Source organism: Elgaria multicarinata, chromosome 10 (genome assembly GCF_023053635.1).
Source record: "Elgaria multicarinata webbii isolate HBS135686 ecotype San Diego chromosome 10, rElgMul1.1.pri, whole genome shotgun sequence".
NCBI lineage: Eukaryota > Metazoa > Chordata > Lepidosauria > Squamata > Anguidae > Elgaria > Elgaria multicarinata.
In genome coordinates, this window is record NC_086180.1 from 75883299 (window position 1) to 75902543 (window position 19245).

At 40.3% G+C, this 19245-nt stretch overlaps 1 protein-coding gene across 1 annotated transcript in view; it reads left to right on the plus strand.

Annotated features, from left to right (window-relative positions):
• Window positions 1-19245, plus strand: part of FSTL5 (follistatin like 5) — a 422510-nt gene that overhangs the window by 327783 nt on the left and 75482 nt on the right. The window contains exons 8-9 of the mRNA XM_063135450.1: window positions 6131-6292; window positions 11413-11547. Coding sequence (XP_062991520.1) covers window positions 6131-6292; window positions 11413-11547 — 297 coding nt within the window. The remainder of the gene's footprint in view (window positions 1-6130; window positions 6293-11412; window positions 11548-19245) is intronic.

Consider the following 19245-nt stretch of genomic DNA (forward strand, 5'->3'; position numbering starts at 1 on the left):
TTTCCTTGTGTTCAGAACCATGGAGATGGCAACAGGGAAACCACATTGATGGGGATCTCGTCATGGTAGTAGAGATTAGCTTCTGACTGTTCTCGAATTTCTTGGAACCTATAGCTACAAACCATCAGCTGTATGATTTCTAAAGTGTGTAAACATTAAGCTTTTAATGTTGGATTTCCTGCAATAAAGAAGTCTCACTGATTTGGTCATCCTATGTCAGTTTTCCAGAATATGTGCCTGCCTGAGGGACCAGGAGACCTCTCAGCAGCAAAGCTCAACAGATCAGTGTGTCTTCTCTTTCCATCACATCAGCTGCAATCCAATATACATGTACCTGGGAGAAAGCCCCATTGAACTTAGAGAGACTTACTTCTGAGTAGAAATGCACAGGATTGTGCTTTTTTTTAAAAAAAGGAAATCAATCAAAGTAGATCCTTCTGCCTTGGGAATAATACTTAAGTAAAATTACTTGGGTGAGGCTGGATGTATTAGTTTATTTTAAATATTTCTTGTCTGCCTTTCAGGACAGAAGCCTTCCCAAGGTGGCATACAACAATAACAGTAGTTACAATCATTATAAAATATGTTATTTTAACATGCTAATGATGAATCTATCAAGTTTGATATCATTTAGGTTCTACCCTTTCCTCCATTAATTCATTCAATTCTAGTTCTATATCAAATTGTAAGACTTCTTTTTGCACAGTATATATTTTTGTGTGCATTTTGCATGCCTCCATCAAGGAAAGCATGTTTTTGCTCATTTTTCAAATGTAAAAAAAAATCCATGCAGAATTTTCAAATGTTTTTTGATTTTGTGTTGCAAAATACATCACAAACTCAGAAGTGCATGGATTGCTGACTACAAATTAAATTTGTGTCCGTATTTGGTTCCAGGAGCAGAAGAATTCTGAACCTAATACATTTTTCACCCTTCCCTAGATATAGAGCTTTATCATTAAAAGAAAAGCTAACAACTGGTAATGGGTTTGATTGCCCATATTCAACATCTCAAGAAAAAATCATTAACAAAAAATCATGTTCATGGGAGCTTACCAAGAACTTGTTAAATTTCTTATAAAATTATAAAATTGTCTTTTGGTGCTCTTTCATTATTCTGTCCCCTGACCAGGTGTCCCATTTGCCAGTCTTCCAGTTTTGAATGTGTGTATCTGAACGCTGGTGTTCAGGACAGAATAGGGAAGCTGTTGGTGTAATGTTGTCCTACTGTCTAACGGTCTTGGTTCCTGGGCCAGCTAGGATGGTCTCAGGGGTGGTGCTGGAGACTCCCTGGTTTGTTGTTGCTGAAGGACTTCAATGTATATGCTCAGGCCATTTTATTTGGACTGGGTCAAGACTTCATGATCTCTGTGGCAACCATGTATTTGTCCCAACTGGTATCTGGCCCCATGCATTTGCAGGGCAATCCTTTGATGTGTGTCAGTTGGGATGATGATAATCTGGGGCTCGAGAGTCTTTATATAGTTTTGTTATCATGGACACATTACTACCTAGTGGCATTTAGACTTACTGGGACTCTGAGCCTGTGCTGGGGTTGAAGACCAATTAAGTTGGTCCGTCCCAAGAGGCTGATAGATCCAGATGGTTTTCTGACTGCTCTTGGGGATTTTGCTATCATCTTAGCAGGTTATTCCATATGTTCATTGCAATGTTGGCATGTGCAATTAGAGCTGATTTAAATATAAGAGGAGTTCAAGTAGATCAAGAACTATGTAATAATTTATATTAAGGTGAAGTTGTTTTGTTTATAAATGAAGCAGAAATGTCTTTACCAAGACTTAATGAACTGCTTAAATATTTGGTCAACTATGTGGCTATAGAGTATCAAACCTAAAGTGAATATAGAAAAGGAATTTAAAAATAAAAAGCACAAGTTTGTTTCATTCCACAGAGAAACTCACTAAGATATACAAGTATTTGACTTACTCCTAACCTGAAAGAGTTGGCACAATTTAAGCACAGCAATCTTTTTCAGAAATAAAACAAGAACTGGCTACATGGGTTCAGTTAAACAACTCTTGGCTTGGTAGAATGTATGTGATAAAAATAAATGTTCTGCCATGAATCTTTTTTTTTTTTTTGAACACTCAACTACTGGTGACTTTTTCACTGATAACAAAATAGCAAAATAAATGGCCTTAGATTTTGCATGGCTGTGAAAAAGTTGTTGAGTGGCAACTCCTACTTTAGGTTAGATGAAGCAGGTGGGTTGGCATTTCTAAAATAAAGTGATATTACCAGGTAGTAATTCTAAGTCATTTAAAAACCCCTGTTTTAAAAATGGAAATAGAGCATGTGCTAGAACAGCAAAATATTGTTGCACCTTTGAAATACAATTTATAACTATGTATCTGCTTCTGAATCAACAAAAAAGACAACAGAAAAAGGACACTGATTTGTATAAAAATTGCATGTGCGAATATATATGTATATATGCAAATTTAGAAATACTTTTATAATTTAAATAGAAATATAATACATCTTACCTTAGTCTGGGAGATTGACCAGGTGACCTATGTCCTCCTTAGTCTGCTGTCTAGGTGCTGTTCATGGACAACTTCAAGGGCCAGCTCTTGCCTTTGATGATTCTTTATCTTCATATCAGACTTGGAATGGACTGCTCTTCAAGTATAGCATGCCTTTGAAATAGAGGACAGTCCTCTAGCAGCTCTTCAGATAGAGGGCTGTCCTCTGGAAAAGAGGTGACATGGTCATCTTGTTTATTGCATATCAGTCTAAAAGATCTAAATGAAGCTGAATCCAAACTATGGGCTCATCTACACCAAGCAGGATATTCCACTATGGAAATGGTATATAAAAGGCAGGAGCCACACTACTGCTTTATAGTGGTATTGAAGTGCACTGCAGGATCTGCACAACTGCTTTATAGAGGTACTGAAGTGCACTGACAACTACGGGGGCCCAGGACACATCTACACCAAGCAGGCTATAGCACAATGAATGCGGTATATGAAAGCGGTATATGCTATGTGTCAATTGGCCCCAACAGTTGTTAGTGCACTTCAATACCACTATAAAGCAGTAATGTGGCTCCTGCCTTTTATATACCACCTTCATACCACTTTCATAGTGGAATATCCTGCTTGGTGTAGATGAGCCCTATGTGTGAAAATACTGTATTCAGTATGGCATAAATTTAAGAACAAAACTTGTCCTGGAATGTCAACCCTAACAGCAATATACTATAACCAAGAAATGGAAGATATACATTTATTTGGGAATATGAAATTCAGAGAAGCTAATGATCTTGTGGATCATTATATGTTTTATATATGGAAGTAATGATGGGTTACCTATTATTAGAGAAAATGGGTTTGGACCAATTGCCATTGTTCTAGTAGTTTGGGTATGTCACATGGTTATTGAGCAGACTTGCTATTTTAAGAGAACGTGCATCATTTTAGAGTTTTGTTTTATCTTCTAGATTAAAGGATACATTGAGCATGCTGTATAGAATGTTGCCAGAATTAGATACAAGTCCAAATATCTATGTAGCTAGGTAGAAATGGATTTGGAACATAGTGCCACAATAACAAGTGTGAACCTTAGCTTTTATAAACTATTTAGATAGTATATTATCCCCATTAAACAGACTCTGAATATACAGTCATGTACACACAATTTGGACTCTGCATGTAGGTTCTGACCTGCCAGTCACCACACTTGTCAGACCACACATCTCACGCATATAGAGCGGTGAATTTGTGCAAACAGCTCTGCGTATTCCTGCACACAGGAGATGAACCGGATCTTATTAGATTGTAAACCAGTCAGCCCCAACCTTGTGCCTTCCAGATGTTTTGGACTACAACTACCATCATTGTTTACCACTGACCATGATGGCTCAGGGTGATTAGGGCTGAGTCCAAAATTACTGCCGGGCAACAAGTTGGGAGTAGACTATAAAACGGTAAACTACAAAAAATAAAGTGTAACACTGGGTGTTTTCTTGTGAAATAGGCAGCGGCATTTCACTTGCATGCCTACATTTACCTCTGGAAAGAGCACAGTATCAGATGATCCAAGTATTAAAATTTAATTAATAGGGATCTGTTGCAAACACAGCGGAAGTAAGTAATCTGAAGAGATGGGAGTAAGCAATTCATTTTAATTAGAGAGCTTTATTGTTAATGCAGGTGTACATTTGTGTATGACAACTTACATTTTACAATTACATCACACAATAGCTTTGTCTTACATCCCAGCTGATGTAACAGTGCAGTCATAAATGACTCAATATAATCCAGTGATTGCCACTCAGCCATGCAATATGATCCCCCCACTAATTATGCATTGATTCTGAATCTCCCAGTTAAATGTACTCGTACAAAAATTGTGAAAAGTATTCCTGTAAACCGTCAGGGAAAAAATGACATTTTCCTTATTTTAATTTGGCACAATCCTTCCTGGAGCACGGCTCAAGAAAATTTATTTATTCCGGCGCCAAGTGAAAATATGGCTTTTTAACAAAGCCTTTAATGGTTAAATTCACTAAGATGGCACGTTGTTTTAACTGTTTTAATTGTTTTACCGCTTTTAAATTATATATTGTTTGAACTTGGTTCATGGTTTAATTTGTTTTTAGCTGTGAATATTTACTGTTTTATACTGTATGCTTTTATCTGTACGCCGCCCTGAGATCTTAATGATATAGGGCGGGATATAAATGTTTTAAATAAATAAATACTTGGCAGATGGGGATAGAGGAAATGCACAGAAATCTCCTAGTTCTCCGATGTCTTAGCGTGTGTTCTCAGTGAAGAGGGGAAACAGTGCTCTGCACATCCTATGGGGATTGCTTGCTTTACATGTGGGCACTCTACTTGCACATGGTATAATGCGCCCCATGATATTTCTTTTGACTGCATTAAAGCCAAAGAAAGAAATTGTTTTCATTTTTCATTTATATATTTTAAATCTAGTACTTTTCACTATTCTAAGCTGCAATCCTACATAGATTTACTTGAGAATTCAGTAGGTACTTACTTTTGAGTAGATATGCATAGGATTACAACGTTACTGATCCCAACGGTATTCTTTGGGTTACCTTCTTTCTTACAACTGGCTACTTATGAAGGATAGATGACATGAGAGAGAGAGAGAGAGAGAGAGAGAGAGAGAGAGAGAGAGAGAGGACTTGGTCTTTGTCACTTGTAAGTTGCCATGTCTCCTTTAATATTTCCCGTTCTTTTTATAGCATCCAAATATTTGCGCAAATTACAACCACAAATTTATATTGTATTTTATATTATGGTTTTATACTGTTGTTTTATACTTTGAATGTTTTTAATTTTTGTGAACCGCCCAGAGAGCTCCGGCTATTGGGCGGTATAGAAATGTAATAAATAAATAAATAAATAAATAAATAAATCCTGGTTGTGCTTTTATATTGTATTTTATACCATGTTTTTATACTGTTTGTTTTATACTTTGAATTGTTTTTTGTGAACCATCCAGGGAGTTTCAGCCTATTGGGTGGTATGGAAATGCAATAAAATAAATAAATAAATAAATAAATACCCCCTAAATGTGGGGGGCACAGTTTGGGTGGAGGGGAAGGAAAATTGAATGATGTTTGGGTATGGGGGCAGGGGTTCTTTACCTACAGTATTATATGAAGTGGTTCAAGGACTTAATTCTCCATTCTTTTTTACATTTTAAAACTCAAGCAGCGGTTTTTCTGTGTAGCATGCTCAAGCTGCCACACATTTTAGAGATGAGGCTGTAAATGCCTCTCCGGGCAAATCAACATGTAATGGCAATACTGTTGATCACAGGGGCGCTATATGGGGGAAAAGAGGGCTGTCCGTGGTAGGCAGATAGCAGTTGTCCCTGGGCATGCAGCAAAGTGGCAAATGCCCTTACATTCCCACCATCCCCATGAAATTGGCACCATTCCATAAACGTTGATTGTATGATAGAACCAAATGTCTTATTGTTGTAATCATGTAGGTAAGAAATCACATTGCTCCTCCATTTTTCTGTGATATATGGGCCTGTGGTTTGCTATCGTGGATTACTTTAAAATGTATTTTTTATTATTTAATCATTTGCATTCCATTTGATGTATTATGCTTTTATCATTCAGTTCCACCGGTGATAAGAGTCTTTCCTGAAAGCCAAGCCAGGGAGCCAGGCGTGACAGCTAGCCTTCGATGCCATGCGGAGGGTATCCCCAATCCAATGCTTGGCTGGTTGAAGAATGGAATTGATATAACTCCAAAGTTATCCAAGCAGTTAACTCTTCAAGGTAAAGGAGCACATTTTAATAATGTTTTAATAATTTTCTAAAGCCATAAGCGTGTCTTTTTTATTTGCACTACAAAGGCTTCAGAGAGCAATGTGAACCTTTATACTGGTGTAATTTATTTATCATGCCTTCAGGCAGAGCTTGGGGCAACAGGTGTGATGTGTTAACTCCACCACCTTATAAGTAAAGCTGACAGTTTTGGGGTCTACAAGTAACCCATTATATAAACTTTCCCATACTTCTGTGCCATAGCTGTTTTCAGCTCTTCTTAGCATACTGAGAGATCGTATCCAATAACCTTCCAGGCATTGTTACATAGTGTATAACTGTTTAGGAACTGTTACCATAGTGTAGTGTATAACATTTGAAATAATAAAAATGGCACATTCTGGAAACCAAGTATATTTATGGGCTTCAAACTAGCAATATGTGGATTGTGCAAAATCTGTTCCATCAGTGCTTTATACATTATCTGGCACATTTCATTCTGTTACCCTCCCATCGACGGAACTGGGGTTTTTTTTAGTTTCTGAATTTGTGTGAATGCACAATATTGTAGTGTGCCCTCAAACCCTAACAGGCATGCTAATAATAATAATAATAATAATAATAATAATAATAATAATAATATAGATTTATTTCTTATCCGCCTCTCCATTTTGATCAAGGCAGGGAACAACAATAAACAGGGTTCCAGCCAGCCATTCTCTCTTCCAGGGTTTTATAACCTGTAAGGAGCTCATGTAAGCTCCTAATACACCCCTGCCTCTCCCTTCATTTTACTTTTTTTCTCTTTTCCAACTGTCACTCGAGTTGCATGGTTCCTGGAAGCCGCTTAGTATCCTTAGTCCTCACTGGATGATGCACAGAGGATCCCGGCAGCAAGCAGGAACAAGCTCTCCATTTCCCCGGGATAACCGAGACTTCAGTTATCCCGATTTTGCCCACTGTTTCTAGGCAGATCCCAAGCTCTGCGTCCCAGCTTCCTGCCCCCTCATGAGTAATTGCTGCTATCAAAATGGGCATGGAGCTGTTTGTGGGGGGGCCTCTGTGCCCTTCGGGGGTTGGATGCACATTTTTTAACCTTTCCTTTTTTTTTACACGATTGGCTCCTCTTTAAAAAAAATGGCAGCCACGAAATCCCCCTTCCCTTCCAGGATGCTGCATGTCCATCTAGACCCTGGGGGAGGATCGTGGAAGCAGGTAAGTCCGTGATCCTCCTCCTCCCTCTCTCTAGTGTAAGGTTAGACATGCCCTTAGTAGCCCTATTTTGGATCTGATCCCATCAACGTTCAACCACTTGCGTTCACTATTAGAAGGAATGATTTATCCAGGCCCCCTAATATTTGCTGCCCTCCCCCCACGCACATGTGAGTTTCCCCTGGCAAGGACTGTGCTTGCACACTCTCACATGTGAGGCACGCCATGTAGCATGGCCTTAGGCACTTCTTTTTTTAAAAAAAATAATAATCCTATATTTGCATATAGAGGAGATCCAGCATATCATGGCTTCAAGCATACTGTCATTTATTTAGAGGTGAATTGCACTTTACTGAAATGGTAAGTGACAGAAAGGTCTTACTTGGCTGGTCTCACCAACTAATACATCCTCCCCTTTAATCAGTAATTAGGTTTACTTATTAAGCCTGAGGATCTTTGATAGTGTCAGACTCAGTTGTTTCTATGCTGTGGCAAATCCCATGCTCCCAGAGTTAATGATATTTAGTGAGGTGTTAGAGAAAGTCATGCTCCTGTATTTTCAGGGCACTAGACACTGTCCAGCAGACCTCTTACTAGAGCTGCAGTTGTTTGGGAACCAGGACATATTCGGATACATAGACTTTGGGCTCTACGGAATTTCTAGATTCATCAGTTAGCGTCCAGCTCCCTGCTCTTCCCTTCATCTGTATCAATGGGTTGGTTCACCCTTGACTGTGATCCTATAACGAAGGAATACACAGGGCTCCCAGCTGGCTTATCACTGGGTTGCACCGATGTTTGCTAAGTGAACTGTAACCTCCATTTCAGGTATATATTCTGCTGCTGCAATTTTTGTGAACATGTCATCATTTTTAGGTGGGGGGGAATCACCAAGATTAAGGAAAACACAGTATTCCCAAGAGGAGCCAACAGTCCACACCAACAGGGCAGAAGTATGGGCAGGCCACGAGGTCCTCTAGCAGCACATCTACGGATGAATAGATCTATCAATCTTGGTCTTGCTAAAAGAGTTGGGCTTTTATTCCATCCTTCTTCCACATCAGTTGGCAATTTTTCCTTAGTAAAAACCTAATTCGTACAGAAATTCATATATATCTCCTGCAATGTTCGCAGTAATGTACAGGTTTTTGTATGCATTTTAAACGCCCACATTTTGGGGGAAGCATGCACGGATTGACTAATGCAGGCATCCACATTGTCAAATGCATTTTGTGTGTGTGTGTGTGTTTTGAAGAATGCATGGCAAATTGTGTTCAGGCCCATGAGGTGTGAATTGGGTAAATCTGCAAAAAGACAAAAAAACAAAATGCAACAACTGAGCAACCATACCTTTAATCTTGTGTAAGTAGGGTTTTAATGTCTGCCATTTACACAATGTGGGAAATACAGAATTTCCACAGCCTCTGGTGATGTACACTGCGGAGGCTGGGAACAAAGGCAGATAGCTGCTGGGCAGTTGCCAAGCTGCAGGGCACTCCATGAGCGAGCCAGCGAACATACCACAAACCAGTGAGCTGGTTCTAGGGGCGATGACACCAGCGGGGGTGGGTGGGGGAGGGGCGGTCTGCCAGAGTTCTGGTCTCAGTCGGCTACACACAGCATCACTGTATGCGCAACACATTCCCAAATTTACTCACATGGGGACTACAGTAAGTGTGAGCTGGGCTTGGAACCAGGTTATTTCAAGGACTGCCTGCACCCATCTAAGCTTGTCTGGCTGTTCATAGAATCATAGAATAGTAGAGTTGGAAGGAACCTAAAAAGTAATTGAGTCCAACCCCCTCCACAATGTAGGAATCCACCATAAAACATACCTGACAGATGGCTGCCCATCTGCCTCTTGAATGCCTCTAGTGTGGGAGAGCCCACAACCTCCCTAGGTAATTGGTTCCATTGTCATGCTGCTCTAACCGCCAGGAAGCTTTTCCTGATGTCTAGCCAGAATCTGGCTTCCTGTAACTTGAGCCCATTATTCCGTGTCCTGCATTCTGGGATGGTAGAGAAAAGATCCTGGCCCACCTCTGTGTGACAGCCTTTCAAGTATTTCAAGAATGCTATCATGTCTCTCCTCAGACTTCTCTTCTCAAGGCTAAACATACCCAATTCTTTCAGTCTCTCCTCATAGGGCTTTGTTTCTAGACCCCTGATAATCCTCATTGCCTTCCTCTGAACACCCTCCAGTTTGGCTGTATCCTTCTTGAAGTGTGGTTCCCTAGAACTAAACACAATATTCAAGATGAGGTCTAGCCAGTGCCAAATAGAGGAGAACCAGTACCTCACACTATTTGGAAGCTATACTTCTATTAATGCATCCCAAAATAGCATTTGCTTTTTTTGCAGCCACATCACACTGTTGGCTCATATTCAGGTTGTGATTTACAACAATTCCAAGATTCTTCTCACTTGTAATATTGCAGAGCCAAGTATTCCCCAACTTGGCTCTGCATTTGGTTTCTTTTTCCTAGGTGTAGAACTTGGCATTTATCCCTATTAAATTTTATTCTGTTGTTTTCAGCCCAGCACTCCAGCCTATTGCAATCACTTTGAAATTTGTTTCTGTCTTCCAGGGTATTAGCTATTCCACCCAATTTTGTGTCATCTGCAAATTTGATAAGCATTCCCTGCACCTCCTCGTTCCAATCATTAATAAAAATGTTGAAGAGCACTGGGCCCAGGACTGAGCCCTGCGGTACCCCACGTGTTACCTTCCTCCAGTTTATTAACATCAGCTGTTGAGGCTGTGCCCTCTAGCTTATCAGTGAGGTCCATCAGGCTGGCCTGTAGAAAAGGCAGTACTTTATTGTACCCCATCACCGTCGAACTCCTGGCCACTGGAAAATTCACTTAGGCCACAGCTAGACCTAAGGTTTATCCTGGGATCATCCAGGGTTCACCCCTGCCTGAGTGCTGGATCCCCTGTGTGTCACCTAGATGAACAGGTTTGACCCCTGGATGATCCAGGGATAAACCTTAGGTCTAGCTATGGCCTTAGACCCTTCTTTTAAAAATGTTCTTGGGTTTCCATAGGCTTTCATTAGCAATAAAAACATTTTTTTTAAAAAAAAATTAAATTGGTTTTTTTAATTTCAATTTTTAATTTCCACCTAGTAGAGTAGAAAGGGAGTCTGGAAATGACAACAGTTAACACGTGGTGGCCATCCTGGCCCAGCCAGAGACAGGCACAAATGGTTGCCAACACCTTTTCAGGAACACTTTTGTGTGACTGAGGGTTCTTCTTCTTTTTCTATTAACTGCCCTTTCTCCCTCAATCTTTAACCAATCTTCCTGATATTTTCTGGTTATGTAAAATCAGCATTTCTTTCTGGCACATGTAAATTTCAGGAAGATTGATGAAAAAATCTTGTTATGAATGTTAGAATAACCAATCCCCCAATTACCCCTTTATAATGGTAGAATGCTTCCCCCACCTGTTGAACCTTAACTAAGGATGTAGGTCTGTGCATCCTTAAATTTTGTCATTGTTACACTGATTGTATGCTAGTTTTATATATTATAGTGATATGTTTAGATGATTTTACTATAATTATGTTGTTTGAAACACCTTGAGAGGGCTAGATGATAGCCCTTAAAGGCAATATATATGGCTATACCCTAATATTCATTACCTTTTCAAGAGTTCGTACATGTATTGGCTGAAGGTGAAATGTCCATACTGTCACTGAAATAGAAAAAAAATGCATGGCTTTGACATTCAGATCTTTAGTAGCATGGGAAAGGGTGTGTTTCACTCAGCAGATGCATATCTGTAGACTAAATTGGTACACCCAAAGCCAACTCTCCGAATGAACAAACGGCTTAAGTGGGTTGGACTAAGTCAAAAGCTACAGGAGCACAGCTAAAATCATAACTCACATATTGCTTTCTTATTCTGTGCACAGCAAATGGCAGTGAAGTCCACATTAGCAACGTACGTTATGAAGACACAGGAGCATATACCTGTATTGCAAAGAATGAAGCAGGTGTGGATGAAGACATCTCTTCCCTTTTTGTGGAAGATTCTGCTCGAAAGACCCGTATGTAGCATTTTCTTACATTCTCTAACAGCTAAAAATAAATAATAAAAGACAAGAGAATTTCTATGGCGTGATGGTAAATTGTAATTGATCCATATATAAGGAAACAGTTCAGCATCCTTTAATATGTTTAGGAAAATTCCTTAATATGAGGCTACATCACCAATAGATCAGAGTTATATAACTACAAAGGGATCAAATCACTGTAGTTTGCTACCCTATTTCTTCGATTCTAAGACACACTTTTTTCCCCATATAAACATCTCTAAAAATGGGGTGCGTCTTAGAATCGCAGGTGTGTCTTAGGTGTTGTTGTTTTTTTCCTGTTGGTGGTACTGAAATTAGTGTGCGTCTTACAATCAATGGCATCTTACAATCGAAGAAATACGGTAGTTTTCCCAAAGTATTTTGTGGAATAATAATTATTATTATTTATTTGTTACCCGCTCCCTCCGGATCGATGTCAAGATTGCCTTGACATCTAAGCAATTGCCACAAGAAATAACAATTCCCCAAAAGTTAGACTGGCAAAAAAGAGGGGATAGATCTACATTTTAGAGATAAAAATGATTGCATATTTATTTTCCTTTTATATTCTCTACCACACATTCATTTACACATATACACACACCTTGGGTTGTAGCCAAATTGAACACTAGAGAGTTATTGTAGGATCAGCAAGACTATTTGGTCAATTTAAAGGAATGTAAACACCAGTATACAAATAACTGCACACTAAGCTGTTAGAAAAACTGTTTGGAATTATATTTGAAATGTCTTGGGCTTTGGTCCTAAGATCCGAGAGACGAGCACTCACAAAATACAGCTTTTGTACCTCTGTCCTGCTGCACTCTCTCTACAAATTGAAAAATGGCTCTTGAGGTTTGGGCAATCATCCAGAAGGGTGTTGGATGTGACACAGTGAGAATCAGCGAAATCTGGGACCCCCGTTAAGTGAGTTCATGTGCTTTCTGCATTTATTAAGGCACCACCATAAGATCCAAACCATGGACAATACCTAATGTCCAAGATGAAATGATGATCTGGGGGGAGGGGGTTGAAAAGGTAAATGGAAGAGTTGAAGCCATTCAGTCATATATTTGGCTTCATTATCTGAGAATGTGCTGGAACATAGGGGCCATCTACACCAAGCAGATATTCTACTATGAAAGTGGGATGAAAGCAGTATATAAAAGGCAGGAGCCACACTACTGCTTTATAGTGGTATTGAAGTGCACTGACAACTGTTGGAGCCCATTGACACAGACTATATACCACTTTCATACCACTTTCATAGTGTTATATCCTGCTTGGTGTAGTTGTGTCATGGGCCCCAACAGTTGTCAGTGAACTTCAGTACCACTATAAAGCAGCAGTGTGGCTCTTATACCACTTTCATGCTGCTTTCATAGTGGAATATCCTGCTTGGTGGAGATGAGTCCAGTGTGTAAAGACATCTTACAGAGGGAATATTGTTGACTTCCTGGACTCAGCACAAATATTATAACATAATGTCTCTGATTTGTATTCTATTTGTGGCATGTGATTTAGGGAATAAGCTAATGGCAGCTGAGGGCACTGTGTGTGAGTTTTCTTTTTATTACACACCTGTCCCTTGCTCTGCAGCCTCCCAGGCTGCCTGCAGGAGGAATTTCCCTTGAAGTGTGGGAAGCTGAGGAGGCTAGCGGCCGACAGAGAGATGATGGTACAATGAAAAACAGGGCACATGTGCACACTCCTTGATCACACACCCCCAACACACACACACGCACACACACACAGATACACACAATGATTAAATAAGCTTAAAAACACTACGAATATAAATTATAAAATACCTTGAAATTGAGGCAGAACAGTGGAAGTGTCTCTCATGGGGGAAAAAAAATTCCAGGAAACTGGAGGACAGATTTTGGCTCTGCATTAGCCCCAGCGCTTCCCTGGAACTATCCCAACACCGCCCTCTCACACCTGCCTTGTGGTGGCTGCAAAATGGGGACCAGCTGGCCAACATTGCTGATGCTGGTGCCACTTGAAGTGGCAGCAAAAACCTCCCCAAAAGCCTTGGGGGGGGGGAGGAAGCTGTGCCATAACCTCTGCCAATGGTGAGTCCTACCTGTGAGAAACTGTTGGAGAATTTCTCCTCTTCCTGGAGAAATTAGGTGAAATTGCCCCCCACCCCAATTTCTCTGCCCATAGATAGGGTAGACAATTTTGAGAGGCCACTTGTGCACAGCTCTAATTAATCCCATGAGCCTGATCAGTATAAATTAACAATAAGATCACTTGGGAGAGGATTAACTTCTTGTTTTTCTATTGTCAAATAAATGCTAAGTCTGTATGTTCAACAAGTACAGACCATAAAAAGAAAGGAAGGTGAAATGCGTTTTACCCAAGCCTGGCAAACACAGCACAAAACCCCAGGATATTTTTTTTAAACTTCTGTCTCTCATTCCCTACCTTCCCATCTATCAAGCTAATTTGGAACATCACCAGCAAGCACACAAGAACATAAATCACTTGTAAGCACCTCCCTATGGTAGGTCTCTTTTAGTATAAAGCTCAGTCCTGATAATTCTAGCATTTTCCCTGTCGCTGTGCTTTAGCTTGCAAAAGAACTGAGCAGACATTTGCTGTAAACCTCCGATTTTGATTGATTTCTAGGGTTTGCCGTGTAGAAATCAGAACTGAAGTCACTGTTACAGCAAGAGGATTAAAAACATGGATTGTAAATCTGAAAAGTTGTATGGACTTCAGCAGTCATTTACTAGGGCATGCCCATTCATGGTGCCAAGTCTCTTAGCTGCTCCGTTACCTTGCTTTTGCTGAGTCAGGTGGCAGTCATTCTGATTTTATTATAAATACGGGATACACAATCCAGCCTAATTTAGGCCCTTTCTACATCTAAGGATTATCCCAGGAAAATGGAGGGATCGTCCCTGCCTGCTCCCGGGATCCCCTGTGTGCCATTTGGAAGCACAGGGGGCATGTCTACATGGGACGTTATCCTGGGGATCACCCAGGGATCGTTCCTGTGCGTCCCCATGACACACAGGGGATCCCGGGAGCAGGGAGGGATGATCCCTCCCTTTCCCTGGGATATCGCCCTACCCTTGAATCCCATTTTTTCCTGTGGTCTCAGGATGATCCTGAGACCATGGGAGGTGTGGCCTGCCATCGCAGTTTCATCCTGGCTCCTCGCGAGTAACCATGGGGACCTGGGCACAGGGCTCCGTGCCCATTGGGGTGGGGTGGGGGGAGCGGGAGATACTTTTTTTTAAAAAAAAGCCACAACAACCCTCACATTTGCGATGGAGTGCTCCTGCACTCTTTTTTGATTAAAAAAACATGGCAGGCATGATGTGCCCTTCCTCCCGGACGTCGCACGCCGGGGGTAAGTCCAAGTTTATCCCACCTCCCTCCCTCTACACCGTATAGTGTAGACATGCCCAGGGATGATCCCAGGATGATCCTGGGGGAAAAGGCAGGTGTAGAAACAACCTAAGAGGGCAATGCTGTGGCTCACAGAAGGTGTCTGGGAGACCATAAGATATGGTGGATACTGCCTCCCCAGGTTGTAGATATTTCTATGACCTCAGGAGGAGGGGGAAACTCCTGCTCTGATTTCCCATCCTCCCTTCCATACCTGTTCCTCCGTGACAATTCTTCTGTGATGATATCAAGGCTAGGGAGGGGAGAGAGGGAGCATGCCATGGGGCAGGGAAGCTATGGACCCACCACATCTAAAGACCTCTCAGCCCTGTCTCTGCCCCCAGAAGCTCAACCCAGCTAGACAGGCTTAGAGGCTTGTCTAGTGGAAAATAATTATTTGGAGAGTAGAGAGGCAAAAATTGTCCCTGTCGCTCCTCCTGCCCTGCCGACAACAGCCCAGCAAGGCATAGGATTTTTGGAAACCTGTGAAATTAAGCACTCTGAAATTAAGCACCCTTTGATTTCAGTGAGGAAACTGAAGCACGTGTTTAAATCTCCCCCAATGAAACAAATGTGACTTTGAAGCATTTAATTTTTACTAGACCATTCTTATGAACAATAATACCAGCTTCATATTTTTCCCCCTTCAAAAGAAAGCAGCTGGCTCTCTCAGTCCCATCGAACAATTTTCAAAATTAATCCTCATGTCAGAGTTTTCCTGCAGTGCCCGGACTTCAAATACTTCAATGGCCTAAATGGAATAATTGCCACTTAATCTGTCAGGTGGTATGCACAATGACCAGATCAAATTTAGTACACAGGTTTATTATATTCATTGGAAATATAGTGATAATAATGACACATTTCTTCATTGTGTGGGAATGTATGAAAAGAAATCATCACTGAAGATTGGGGGCAGACAATTTTCTTATACATTTTTCAGGTGTGTGTGTGTTCCTTGGTTTAGACAAAAGGTCTCAGATTTTGGTTTTGGTTTTTTGCCCATTCATCGTGGCAACAGGAATCTCAGCAGCTCCCATCCCAGCCATGCTTCCTGAGCCAGAATGCCAATGGAAACAACAACATTATATCTTGTCTTTGCTCTGTAAATGCCCCACTGTGACTAAAAAAGAACAATTATTGGAACATGCCATTAACTCCTGGCTTCTCTTTGAATAGATTGTGGTGCAGTTGTGGGGTATACTTGCTAAAATGCAGATTTTATAGGTTGGATACACAGCTGATCCACCCTGTGTCAGTATCCACCATCAGTATCATCATCATCCATTTATCAGATATTGGTCCATTAATTTCACAGTTAAGGGTTCCATTCTTAAAGGCGGCCTAAAGGTGCAATCCTATACATGTTGATACATAAAAAAGTCCTTCAACTCCCAGCATGCCCCTGCCCGCCATGCTAGTGCATGCTGGGAATTGAAGGACTTTTTTTCTGTCATACATGTGTAGGATTGCACCCTAAAAGTAATTTTATTTTTATTTTTTTTAAAAAATAGAATTTAATAAATGAAATAGATGCCATCCCAGACAAGAGCTTCTCAAGATGCTATGCTGATATTATTTCTGGATTTGTTTTTTTAATACAGTCCTGTCATCAGCATCTGGCACTCTTGGGCCGCTGCTGGGATTTGCAAGTTGCCATTTTAAATTTTCTACAATGCTTCCAGTGTAGCCTGCATGAGAGTGGGCACACAATTTTAAATTTCCCAACACTGTCAACAGACAAATCTGTGATGGGGGATCCCTGGATTTTTTATATATTTATTTATTTTATTTATACCCCACCTTTTTCCTCCAAGGAACCCAAGGTGGTGTACACAATCTTCCTCCTCTCCATTTTATCCTCACAACAACAACTCTGTGAGGTAGGTTGAGCTGAGAGCCTGTGACTGGCCCAAAGTCATCCAGTGGGTTTCCATGGCCGAGTGGGGACTAGATCTCCCGACTCCTAGTCCAACACCTTAGCCACTACACCACACTGGCTCTCTGGATAGAAGTTTGCTGAGGGCCACTTCAAAACTAGAAATGGTCCTGCTTTTATAGACCTTATTTTGTATATTTATTAAACTTTTGACAATCCGTATGCATTAAATATATAGTCATCGGTCTTGTAAGCTTTCTGTTCCACAAGAATGTACAATAGCGCACATTGAAAATATTTCCACCATATGGCCTGCTGGTTTGGCATACCTCCTCACCACAGCCTTATCCATTGAGAGTGCCCGCATCCTGTACTTGCTCCTAAGAAGGACTTGGGAGGGCTAGATTTTGTTGAGTGTGATAAAGGTTCTTATACCTCACTGAAGTAAAATATATAAAGCTTCAATTTTTCTTCCCTGGATTTCTTCAACAACAACAACAAAAACCAGAAAACAAAAATTTACTGGTTTGAAGCTGTTAACATGAAACAAATCTTCACAGGGTTTACATTACAGTTACACTTTAAATTTGAGATTAGATTTCTAAGATTTAATGCCCTACAGAGTTGCTTCTTGAGAGATTAATATACCATTTTTCATAGCAAGCTGGAAAATGGAGTGATGGATAAGACCTTTAGTGGCCTATGTGATGCCTGTTGCTGTTAGCAAGAATAAAAGGAAATAAATAGTCTGTGCTGGGGCTTTGGTAGAAGATGGAAGATACAATTTATTTTAAAGTTTCTTGTGGATAGCCTGGTCTTGATATGTTCCTGTTCCCCAGAGAAGCCAATACTTTTGAGATGATAATGATTCATCATCAAAATGGAAATTCAAGATTAAAGTAAATGAAAAACACTGTGAAAGCATTTTGTCATGCAGTTGTTACATTTATGTCTACATGAAGCAATGACTTAAGCTTGTTTGACAGCTTGGTATAATTTTAACAAAAGATGATAATCTGGTAAACCCTCTTGAAACTCCTAATTCTTCTGGAACAACCTAATGCATCTATCAGTCCTAATATATCTATCAGTCCTATGTACACCCATAACATGCCTGTTAGCTTAGATGTCAGTAATACACACGGATACAAACACACACACACACACACACACACACACACACACACACACACACTTCAATGTATTATAGCATAACACCAGCAGTATAATAATAAACCATATGAGAGACTTTCATATATTTATTTATGTATTTATTTATTTATTACATTTTTATACCGCCCAATAGCCGAAGCTCTCTGGGCGGTTCACAAAAATTAAAACCATCATAAAACAACCTTATAAACATCAAATTTAGGAGTCACAAGTTCAGAGCTGACATCCAATTTTGAACTAAAATTTCATTTCAGCCCACAAAGCCATGCAATTCCTTGTCAATTCCTACAACAAAAGGCAAAATTATGCTACATATATATCTGGGATTGCAGGCCTTGGGTGGCAGGGTGAGGCATGTGTGGGCCTGGTGAGGTGGGCTGTATGCACATGACCCCTATTGGATACTACCCAGTGTGAATTTAAGCAATTAATAGTGTGTTAAATAATAAAAGGACAATTATTTGTAGATGTCAGATGAAACATTGTTATTTCAAAAATGACTTTTATCGTGCATGCAAATGAACAGAGTTGATAGGGATCCCATAGAACTTAACAGAGCCCTGTTTCCCACATCCTGCATGCCACATGATTATAGGAAATGGGGGGGGGCATGTGTGCGCCTCCCATATACCTATCCAGGCCTATCCTCTCTTTCCAAGGAATGTAAAGTTTGAGTGGCTAAGGGGGAAACAGGGATCTGCTATCCCCAATGCAATGGGATCTATGTGGTAGACTGGATTGCATCTGCATAGACTTGATTGACCCACAACTATTTTCATCTCATATCTGTGCTTTTCGTCTCATTCACCACATTCACTCATGATTAACAAAGATATACAATAGTAGTACCTTCCTGTATTTTTATTTATTTATTTATTTATTGCATTTTTATTCTGCCCAATAGCCAAAGCTATCCATACATTCGTTTAACCATAGAAGGGAAATATATTCAGTGGGTGGGATCCTAGGTAACACAGCAATCAAAACATTAAGACTGGATTTGAACATTTTACCTAAAGCTACCACAGAAGCTTAATGAGTGACTCATGCTTCTTCCATTGCAAATCAATGAGTATATTCCTCGTATCCTTACCTCTCATGCTCTGCCTACTCAGGACACCCTCAACACAAAACTTGCTAAGCAATTATATAATCTTCTCCAAAGATATTAATTGTCCCAGAAGTGGCAACGGAGAAAGTCCCCCTTAATGTTT